The sequence below is a fragment of the Ranitomeya variabilis genome, chromosome 5 (assembly GCF_051348905.1).
Source record: "Ranitomeya variabilis isolate aRanVar5 chromosome 5, aRanVar5.hap1, whole genome shotgun sequence".
NCBI lineage: Eukaryota > Metazoa > Chordata > Amphibia > Anura > Dendrobatidae > Ranitomeya > Ranitomeya variabilis.
In genome coordinates this window covers 541,397,118-541,409,296 of record NC_135236.1, presented here as the reverse complement: position 1 = coordinate 541,409,296, position 12,179 = coordinate 541,397,118, and the positions used below count along the sequence as shown (strand labels likewise).

The window sequence follows — 12,179 nt, the reverse complement described above, 5'->3', positions numbered from 1 at the left end:
GGTAATAACTGTAAGATACAATTTTGTTACGCTCCAGGAAGACATCCAGGCCTCTGTTGACCCCCTCGACTGAGTTCGCCATCACCACCTCCTCAGGCAAGGAATTCCAGATTCTCACTGCCCTAACAGTAAAGAATCCTCTTCTATTTTGGAGGAAAAACCTTCTCTCCTCCAGATGCAGAGAATTCTCCCTTGTGACAGTCACCTTCCTTGGTATAAACAGATCCTGGGAGAGATTTTTATTTTGTCCCCTTATATACTTATACATGGTTATTAGATGGCCCCTCAGCCGTCTTTTTCTAGATTTAATAATCCTAATTTTGCTAATCTCTGGGTATTGTAGTTCCCCCATCCCGTTTATTAATTTTGTTACCCTCCTTTGAACTCGCTCTAGTTCTATTAGATCCTCCCTGACCATCGGTGGCTAAAACTGTACGCAGTACTCCATGTGCGGTCTAACCAGGGATTTGTACAGAGGCCGTATAATGCTCTCATCATGTGTATCCAGACCTCTTTTAATGCACCCCTTGATCCGGTTTGCCTTGGCAGCCGCTGTCTTGGCACTGGCTGCTCCAGGTAAGTTTATCATTAACTAGGATCCCCAAGTCCTTCTCCATGTCAGATTTACCCAGTGGTTTCCCGTTCAGTGTGTAATGGTGATACTGATTCCTTCTTCCCATATGTATAAACCATACATTTATCATTGTTAAACTGTATCTGCCAGCTTTCTGCCCAAGTTTCCAAATTATCCAGATCCATCTGTAGCAGAATACTATCTTCTCTTGTATTGACTGCTTTACATAGTTTTGTATCATCTGCAAATATCAATATTTTACTGTGTAAACCTTCTACCAGAGCGTTAATAAATATATTGGAGAACAGGTCCCAACACAGACCCCTGCGGTACCCCACTGGTCACAGTGACCCAGTTAGAAAATATACCATTTATTCCCACCCTCTGCTTTCTATCACTAAGCCAGTTACTTACCCATTTACACACATTTTCCCCCAGACCCAGGATTCTAATTTTGTGTACCACCACTTGTGTGGCACGGTATCAAATGCTTTAGAAAAATCAAAATACACCACGTCCAATGACTCACCTTGGTCCAGTCTATAGCTTACCTCTTAATAAAAGCTGATTAGATTGGTTTGATAGGAGCGATTCCTCATAAACCCATGCTGATATGGAGTTAAACAGTTATTCTCATTGAGATAATCCAGAATAACATCCCTCAGAAATCTTTCAAATATTTTACCAAAAATAGACTTAATGGCCTATAATTTCCAGGTTCGCTTTTAGAGCCCTCTGATTCAATTCACTCTGATGAAGAGAAGTTGGAGAAAAAAAGTTTTTCTATCTTCTCTATTCTGTCGGTCCTTACAAATTGGACTGCACTCGAATGTCATCTAAGTCCAGTCCAATGTTTTCTATGGTCTTATTGACTTGCAAGGCCAAGTGCATTCTGAACAGTGATAGAGGTGGGGGTGAACAATGATGGGAGGTGGGAGGGAGAACAATGATGGGAATGGTGGGGGAGAACAATTATGGATGTGGGGGGAAAGGACAATGATGGGGGGGTGTTGGAATCACAATGAGGGATGCGGGGGGAGGACAATGAGGGAGGTGAGGGAGAGGACAATGATAGGGTGTATTAGGATGGGAGTAAGGGGACTTAACGGGGAGGAGGATGTTAGATATGGATGTAAAATGAATTATGTGGTGGAGAGGGTGCCAAGTTACCGATAGTGCCCTCACTCATCTCACAATTCATTATGACACTATCAGGGACTTAAAATTTATTGGGGAGTGGAAGAGGAGGGGGTAAGGTGCATAGAACACTTCGTAATGAATTGAAGGGTGGGAGAAGACGCTGTCAGGGACTTGTAATGAATTGGGAGGTGGCGAAGGATGGTCAGTACCTGATAATGTCTTCTTCCAACCCTAAATTCATTATGATGCTAGGACTCATAATGAATGGGGGGACACAGGACAGAAACTAAGACTGTCTTTTGGTCAGATGCTAATCCATCAATGGTCATTTTATATCTAACAAGAGAGGACTAAGTAATAAGAGGGTGCTATGAATAAAAAGATTACACTATGTAAGGGACAGCACTTTACATAACAGCAGTGAAAGATATATAAGAAGGGGCGGCATCATATATAACTAGAGAGGATGGTACGTAATAAGAAGCAGTGTTGTACATAATAAAAGAGGAAACTATTTAACTAAGGACGGTGTTATACGTAAGTGAGTGCACTCTATACTAAGGAACTGTTATATACATAATAAGTGAGTACACTATATACTAAGGGACTGTGCTATACATGAGTATACTATATATTAAGGGACTGTGCTATACATAATAAGACTGCATTCTTATTTCTCTGCTTTTATGTAAAGTGCTGTCCCTTACATATTGTATTCTTGTTATTCGTAGCACCCTATTTTATTACATAGTCCTCTCTTGTTGATATAAAATGACCACTAGTGGAGCAGCATCTGACCAGAAGACCAGTCCATCAGCTCCTCCATTAGAAAAGAAGCTTTCCCATGCTCCATCAGCCGTCATTGCAGTTTATATCTAATAAGAGAGGATGGTATGTAATAAAGAACAGGGCGCTATATAATCTGATATGTAAGGTACGGTGCTGTACATAACGAGAGTGCACTGTGTAATAAGGAACAGTAATATACATAATAAAGGAGACTATGTAAGAGATATGCATCTGAAGCTTTGTCGCCATAGAAGGAGGGAGGCACAGATACATTTCTTGCACAGGGGCCCTAAGCTATCAGCGTCCGCCCCTGCCAATTCATGTGTGCCTAGCAGCCAATGATGAGGCCATCCTCTTTACTGGGAACCTAACCTAATGTATACCTCTCCTCAGCTGCTAGCCAACAATTATGGGTAGGTATTGCTGTGATTAAAACTGCAATTTGCTGATGGGTGGAGTGATCAGTCATGTGTTAGTTTTTTTTTTCCTATTTTCTAGAGAAGTAATACAATTCCAATCTGAAATATTTTGTGTTTGCATGTTATAGCATTACAGAGTTCAACTTCGTCTAATAGAAAAAAAAAAGCAGTTGCTTGTTTTAGCTAATAAGAAGGGCTCTTTTAGGATCTTACAGCCAGAGGGGTCTTTAAGATGATAGACAAAGAATGTGCATACTTTCTTGTCATTTAAATTAATCGGTTAGCAGGTATTCTTCTCATTCAGATACTAATTATTTTCCTGAGGGCTTGCTGTCGTGGCTGCTTTTAGCTCCACTTTATTTAGGTAGATCTTTGATCTGTGTCTGTAGTGTATGTAGCTACAAGTTCATGGCCTCTGGAGTAGTCTGAGACACACTCCTGTCTCCTCATTGGTCCAAGCTGCGGCTGCCCATCACCCACCGCAGTGATGGCTCCTTTGATTGTTTTATATGAAAAGCATGAAGAGCTGATTTCTAGAACAGCAAGAGCATGATGTTTATAAAGTATATACCAATTAGAACAGATGAATTACCGTCTAAGAAAACTTATGTCCTCCTCAGTAAGGGATGCTCATGAGGGCCGCACATGAATTACTTGCTAAGAGACACTTGCCACAGCAAAATCTAGAATTTTATATTATACTAAAGAACAGATATTGGGTTTCGTCCGATATCAGGATTATTCCTGGTGCAGAATTGGATTTCTGATTGCGTCATCACAGTCCAGGTTATAACCTGATCTCTGGGCCAGACTATCAACTTAGAACTGGTTCTATTTCAGTCCAACCCCCCAACTTAATGTTTTTATTCATAGGTTCTCTTTTTCCTATTGGAAAATGGGATAAACTGGCCTACAAAACTTGAAAATAATTAAAAATGTATACGTGACTTTTATTAGAATTTTACATTAGTTATGCTCTCTATACATAAACCTAGACAAACCTTTAACTGCCTTTACTTCGGTGCTCTGTTTATATTACTTTAGCGAAATGTAATAATGAATCTTTATCATTTGTTATCAATAAAACCATTACTATTTGTGCTGTTACGAGTCTACACGTGACATTTCTGCATTATTCAGAGACCTTTATCCTGTTGACCGCTGTGTGGCCTTGATACTTTTTGAATAGCCACCTATGTTTGTTTTCTCTCCTGGTAGTATGGATTTATGTTGTGTGGCATTGACTAATTTTCCAAGTTTCATCTCTAAGCAGAAGTTACTTTCTATACCTGACATTACAATATAAGCATGGCTAGGGTGCATCTCTACATTTATTCCATGTAATTCACGATCATTGCGGTGGCCACAGTTGTGAACACATTTGCTAAAACTGCAAGTTCAATGTTAATGATTAAACATGTTCTATTTTAGATGTTTCTTTTTACAAAGGCCGTTATAGATCTTTGCTAGAATTAGAAAAGATTCATCAAGACTCGTTATTTTATGTTAGCTTATAATTTTCCATTGATGTCCACAAAGAAACTGTTCTATAGGCATGATATTACTATAGCCCACCTAGCTTTAGAAAATATATATGTATACCAGCTGTTTTGAAAGATTTATTTTCTTTTAAAAGATTTATTGTTTGAAACTGACTTTTTACACTGTTTTCACATCATGTTTAATTATGTTTGCCCTCCAAGTTTATGACTTAGTTGGGGTTCTGTCTGAATCCCATTTTTAGGGCCTTTAGAAGGTTCCCCCGTCAGTCACTCAATGTAAATTTGTGTTACTGTGTTTAGGAAAGGGGGCTTTACTTTGCTCCTAATATACCAACTCTTGAGCTATTGTATGTTCCTACTTTCAGTGTTGCTGCTAACCACAAGCAAAACTTGATGACTGTTGCCAACTTAGGCGTAGTGTTTGGCCCTACTCTACTACGCCCCCAAGAAGAAACTGTAGCAGCCATCATGGATATCAAATTCCAAAACATTGTGGTGGAAATAATTATTGAAAACCATGAAAAGGTAAAACTATCTTGCCTTCTTTGGTTTATGTAGTTGTGTTTGTCTTATACTACCCAAGAAAGCTGCATTGATAATAAAATGTCATTATGTCTTAGATGTTATTTATGCTATCACAGACAGCCACATCCCTAAAGAGAATGTAATTCCTAGAGTAGCAAGTTGTGAAAACTGTCATATCTTACAGCACTACTTGAGTATCAGACCAGCTATGAATCCCTCTCTAGTCCTAAAAATGACTTCCTCAGAATGCAGGCAGTAAACAAATGAGGATATTTTAGGATGTGAAGCTAGGCTTAAAGGGAATCTGTCAGCAGGTTTTTGCTATTTAATCTGAGGGCAGAATGAGGTAGCGGCTTCAATTTTAAGGATGTGTCCCTTATTAGGCTGTGCGTTGTTGTTTTATCAGCAGATTATCACTTCCATACTAACTTGTGCATGTATCCTGGTCCAACCATGCCCCCAGCACTGATTAGCAGCTTAATGTCAATATACAATGTACACAGCAAGCTTCTAATCAGCGGTGTGGGCGTGGTTAGCTTTCTAAGCTGTGCTACATCTAAAAAGTCTGATTGTACCACAGCTGCTGCACCTAGCAAATGAAGTGATACCTAGCTGAAATCAGGGTTTATTTCTCTACATTTTGCTGGACTTAGATGAGGTAGCAAAAATCTAGGGACTGATTCCCTTTAATTCTACATCCACAAACTGCATGTCATAGACCGGCCATGTGTCCCTCAACAAAATCTCCTGAATGAGGCTGTCAAGTTTAGGTCAGGAGACCCCTGGCCAATATTTAAAAAAAAAAAAAAAAAAAAACACTAATAAAAAAATTGTATTGACACATTTTATATACTATTTTTATTAATGTATTTTAATGCAAACACTTGTCAGTCTTATACACAATTTTTCTCCTTCGAGTATCCCATTGGAAAACAACGGTTTCCTTTGTGTAGTACATGTTTCTACTGTGCATTTTTCAGTATGATATGGAAGCACTGCACAAGACTAACGACAATACATAAGTAAATTCAGGGCGCTTTCACACTGCAGCCATGCACCCATTTAGTGGCTCCATCGGGGCTTACGTCAAAATCCCCCACAAAATGGTATTCGGGCGTATGCACCTAATGGTCATAGGCTATAATGGTGCCGATAGAGCGAACTTGTGCTGTGATATGCATCATTTTTGGCCGTATACACCTATTGGAGGCGGACACTCAGACGTAGTAGACGTACAGTGGGCAAGTCTGCACCAAAAAAGGAAACCAAAAAGTTTCAGAACAGTATCATACTGCACTTCTGTTTGTAGGCTGTGTCCATGGCATCACATGGGTCTTAGATTTTCGATAATCATTGTTTACACAGTTACTTTATTATTTAATATAGATGCATTGATCCAACTAAATTTGTGCAATACTGCAAACAAATATTTTAGATGACCGTGTTAAAAAAACCTGCCTTATCATTCAGAAAACTGCATCCAGAAGCAAAAAAATCAATTTTTAACCAAATTAAATACACCAATTTTATTATAATGGGTAAATAATTATAGTGTATTCTTTTTTAAATTCTCAATAATTTTGATGTGTTCATGGAGGAATTTCTACTTAAGGTAAGATATATTGTGGCAATTGAGCAAAAAATATTATAATACACAAAGTGCTTCTAAATTGTAATCTGTTTTGGTTTTAATGAATACAGAAGTGATTTTGACAGTGCATTTTTGTTCACTGGGCACACTGCCAGGTCATCGGGGACCAGATTACATTGGAGTAGATTAGTAGAACCACAAGGACAAATGATTTGACAGAACAAATACAATATAGTCATTAAACATGTAATTAGACCAAGAACATCATTAAAATATGGTGTTTATGTATGCAGGTTACCAAGAAGTATATAGATGTTTCCTGGGGTTTCTTTCTATAAGAAAGATTGGAGGATACAGTGGCATCAGCTTTAAAGTTCATTATTGATTAAGTGAAACTTGAACTTGCATTTTAAGACCAATAAATCTCAGATTGATCAATGTAAGCTTGGCTCATAGTTCATCCAGGAGCACTGATGGATCAATGTGTGGTCTCTGCATACATCAGCTTAGAAGCAGCTGAAAATTATAGCCTCACTACGATCCCTGTGAATGCAAACAAGGTACAAAGCAACGAGAAAGCTGACTCATTGGAGGCTATGACATTTCAAAAATCCTTTCCAAATGTTTGATAGTGTTATCAATACAACTAATAACCCAAGACTCTCCGAGTATTTTCTCCTTGAAATCTTTGATGTTCCATTTTTACCATAGCATTTGTCTGCCTTCATTATCCACATTGTCTTGGCAATATTTTTCGCTTCTGTTCTAACCTTATCAAGCTATAGTGAAGGAAATAAGCATTTGACCCCTTGCTGATTTTGTAAGTTTTCCCACTGACAAAGACATGAACAGTCTATAATTTTAAGGGTAGGTTAATTTTAACATTGAGAAATAGAATATGAAAAATAAAATCAAGAAATTATCATGATTAAGGATACCCCACGAGGTGAGATTTTGCATGGTGCCCCAGGTCGATGTCGATTGACAGTCATTTTGTATTTCTTCCATTTTCTTACTATGCACCAACAGTTGTCTCCTTCTCACCCAGCATCTTACGTATGGTTTTGTACCTCATTCCAGCTTTGTGCAGTTCTATGATCTTGTCCCTGACATCATTATAAAGCTCTTTGGTCTTGCCCATGTTGTAGAGGTTAGAGTCTGACTGACTAATTGAGTCTGTGGACAGGAATCTTTTATAAAGGTGACTATGTAAGACAGCTGTCTTTAATGCAGGTAACGAGTTGATTAGGAGCGTCTAACTGGTCTGTACAAACCAGAACTTTTAATGGTTGGCAGGGGATCAAATACTTATTTCTCACTGCAAAATGCAAATACATGTATATAATGTATACAATGTGATTTTCTGGATTTTATTTTTGATATTCTGTCTCTCAATGTTAAAATTAACCTACCCTTAAAATTATAGACTGCTCATGTCTTTGTCAGTGGGCAAACTTACAAAATCAGCAAGGTATCAAATACTTATTTCCTTCACTGTATAAATGTGACACATAACCAGGGTATCAGATAAAATTAAATTTATTAGTTACATATTAAAAACAGAAATAAAACATAATGAGAAAGAATTCCTCAATGTGCAGGAAAAGTCGCAGTATCAAAAATTGTAATTTAATAACAATACTGAAAAACTAATATCTCTATATATGAAGTCAATATGAACCTATATGGCCAGTATATAAATACCGTATATACTCGAGTATAAGCCGAGATTTTCAGCCCAAATTTTTGGGCTGAAAGTGCCCCCTCGGCTTATACTCGAGTCACGGTCGGCGGGTGAGGGGGAGAGGGCGCTGAGGCATACTTACCTGCTTCCGGGGCTCCTGGCGCTCCCCCTGCCCGTCCCACGATCTTCGGTGCCGCAGCTCTTCCCCTGTTCAGCGGTCACATGGGACCGCTCATTAGAGAAATGAATAGGCTGCTCCACCTCCCATAGGGGCGGAGCCGCATAATTCATTTCTCTAATCAGCGGTGCCGGTGACCGCTGACAGAGGAAGAGGCTGCGGCACCGAAGACCAGCTGTCCGGGGGAAGGAGCGGGACGCCGGGAGCAGGTAAGTATTACATATTTACCTTCCCTCGTTCCACACGCCGGGCGCCGCTCTGTCTTCGCGTCCTCTTGTTCTGACTGTTCAGGTCAGAGGGCGCGATAACGCATATAGTGTGCGCGGCGCCCTCTGCCTGATCAGTCAGTGCGGAGAGACGCCGGGACGGGACGCTGAGGAGCTGCAAACAAGAAAGGTGAGTATGTGTTTGTTTTTTTTTTTATTGCAGCAGCAGCAGCAATGGCACAGCTTTATGTGGAGTATCTATGGGGCAACGGTGCAGAGCACTATATATAAGGCACAGCTTTATGTGGAGCATCTATGGGGCAACGGTGCAGAGCATTATATATAAGGCACAACTTTATGTGGAGCATCTATGGGGCAACGGTGCAGAGCACTATATATAAGGCACAGCTTTATGTGGAGCATCTATGGGGCAACGGTGCAGAGCATTATATATAAGGCACAGCTTTATGTGGAGCATCTATGGGGCAACGGTGCAGAGCACTATATATAAGGCACAGCTTTATGTGGAGCATCTATGGGGCAACGGTGCAGAGCACTATATATAAGGCACAGCTTTATGTGGAGCATCTATGGGGCAACAGTGCAGAGCATTATATATAAGGCACAGCTTTATGTGGAGCATCTATGGGGCAACGGTGCAGAGCACTATATATAAGGCACAGCTTTATGTGGAGCATCTATGGGGCAACGGTGCAGAGCATTATATATAAGGCACAGCTTTATGTGGCGCATCTATGGGGTAACGGTGCAGAGAATTATATATAAGGCACAGCTTTATGTGGAGCATCTATGGGGCAACGGTGCAGAGCACTATATATAAGGCACAGCTTTATGTGGAGCATCTATGGGGCAACGGTGCAGAGCATTATATATAAGGCACAGCTTTATGTGGAGCATCTATGGGGCCATAATCAAAGGTCAAAAGTGCAGGGCATTATACACTCACCGGCCACTTTATTAGGTACACCTGTCCAACTTCTTGTTAACACTTAATTTCTAATCAGCCAATCACATGGCGGCAACTCAGTGCATTTAGGCATGTAGACATGGTCAAGACAATCTCCTGCAGTTCAAACCGAGCATCAGTATGGGGAAGAAAGGTGATTTGAGTGCCTTTGAACGTGGCATGGTTGTTGGTGCCAGAAGGGCTGGTCTGAGTATTTCAGAAACTGCTGATCTACTGGGATTTTCACGCACAACCATCTCTAGGGTTTACAGAGAATGGTCCGAAAAAGAAAAAAAATCCAGTGAGCGGCAGTTCTGCGGGCGGAAATGCCTTGTTGATGCCAGAGGTCAGAGGAGAATGGGCAGACTGGTTCGAGCTGATAGAAAGGCAACAGTGACTCAAATCGCCACCCGTTACAACCAAGGTAGGCCTAAGAGCATCTCTGAACGCACAGTGCGTCGAACTTTGAGGCAGATGGGCTACAGCAGCAGAAGACCACACCGGGTACCACTCCTTTCAGCTAAGAACAGGAAACTGAGGCTACAATTTGTACAAGCTCATCGAAATTGGACAGTAGAAGATTGGAAAAACGTTGCTTGGTCTGATGAGTCTCGATTTCTGCTGCGACATTCGGATGGTAGGGTCAGAATTTGGCGTAAACAACATGAAAGCATGGATCCATCCTGCCTTGTATGGAGCATCTTTGGGATGTGCAGCCGACAAATCTGCGGCAACTGTGTGATGCCATCATGACAATATGGACCAAAATCTCTGAGGAATGCTTCCAGCACCTTGTTGAATCTATGCCACGAAGAATTGAGGCAGTTCTGAAGGCAAAAGGGGGTCCAACCCGTTACTAGCATGGTGTACCTAATAAAGTGGCCGGTGAGTGTATATGGCACAGCTATCTATGGGGCCATAATCAAAGGTGCAGAGCATTGTATATGGCACAGCTATCTATGGGGCCATAATCAAAGGTGCAGAGCATTATATATGGCACAGCTATCTATGGGGCCATAATCAAAGGTGCAGAGGTAATATATAGCACAGCTATCTATGGGGCCATAATCAAAGGTGCAGAGCATTATATATGGCACAGCTATCTATGGGGCCATAATCAAAGGTGCAGGGCATTATATATGGCACAGCTATCTATGGGGCCATAATCAAAGATGCAGAGCATTGTATATGGCACAGCTATCTATGGGCCATAATCAAAGGTGCAGAGCATTATATATAGCATAGCTATCTATGGGGCCATAATCAAAGGTGCAGAGCATTATATATGGCACAGCTATCTATGGGGCCATAATCAAAGGTGCAGAGGTAATATATAGCACAGCTATCTATGGGGCCATAATCAAAGGTGCAGAGCATTATATATGGCACAGCTATCTATGGGGCCATAATCAAAGGTGCAGAGGTAATATATAGCACAGCTATCTATGGGGCCATAATGAACGGTGCAGAGCATTATATGTGGCACAGCTTTCTATGGAGCATCTATGGGACCATAATGAACTGTGCAGAGCATTATATGTGGCACAGCTTTGTCGAGCATCTATGGGGCCATAATGAACGGTGCAGAGCATTATATGTGGCACAGCTTTAAGTCGAGCATCTATGGGGCCATAATGAACAGTATGGAGCATCTATTTTTAATTTTGAAATTCACCGGTAGCTGCTGCATTTTCCACCCTAGGCTTATACTCGAGTCAATAAGTTTTCCCAGTTTTTTGTGGCAAAATTAGGGGGGGTCGGCTTATACTCGGGTCGGCTTATACTCGAGTATATACGGTATATCATTATAGCTCATCTATAATTGCTGTCAAATTGCATGTGCAAAATGATACAAGTAAATTGAAATAGTAACATGCACATCAGAAGAGATATATATCAATAAACCAGAATGGCAAATAAATTTAAAGTGACAAGTGCTATATTAATATAGTATGCCCATAGGTAACATAACAACAGCTTAGACATGATAGCAGAATCAATATAAATCATTATGGCCAGAAATACTCATCTATAATTGATATAAAACGTACGGTAATGTGCAAAATAATACAAATAGAAAGGTAATAGCAATATGCACCTCACAAAGCGAGTGCATATTACTATTGCATTTCTATTTTTTGTATTGTTTTGCACATATAGTTTTATATCATTTATTGATGAGATATTTATATACTGCCCATAATGATTTATATTGATTCTGCCTTCATGTCTATGCTGTTATGTTACCTAAGGGCAAACTATATTAATATAGCACTTGTCATTTTCAATTTATTTGCCATTCTGGTTTATTAATATATATCCCTTCTGATGTGCATGTTACTATTTTGATTTAATTGTATAATTTTGCACATGTAATTTTATAGCGGGTATAGATGAGATATATTGATAAATTTATAAACTGGCCATATAGTTTCATGTTGACTTTGTATAGATATATTAGCTATTCAATATTGTTATTAAATTACGATTTTTGATACTACCACTTTTCCTGCACATTGAGGCACTTTCAGTTTTTGTGTTGTATAAAGGTGGCTCGCTGGGTAATGTGGATCACCTAAGCCCAAGGTCTGGGTTGGCACATGG

The 12,179-nt window shown here is 40.0% G+C and overlaps 1 protein-coding gene across 2 annotated transcripts in view; it reads left to right on the top strand.

Moving 5' to 3' along the window:
* The window catches only part of ARHGAP26 (Rho GTPase activating protein 26), a 588,303-nt gene that overhangs the window by 315,402 nt on the left and 260,722 nt on the right, over positions 1-12,179 (top strand). For both annotated transcript variants that reach the window (XM_077265841.1, XM_077265842.1), the window contains exon 18: positions 4,790-4,949. In XM_077265841.1, coding sequence (XP_077121956.1) covers positions 4,790-4,949 — 160 coding nt within the window. The remainder of the gene's footprint in view (positions 1-4,789; positions 4,950-12,179) is intronic.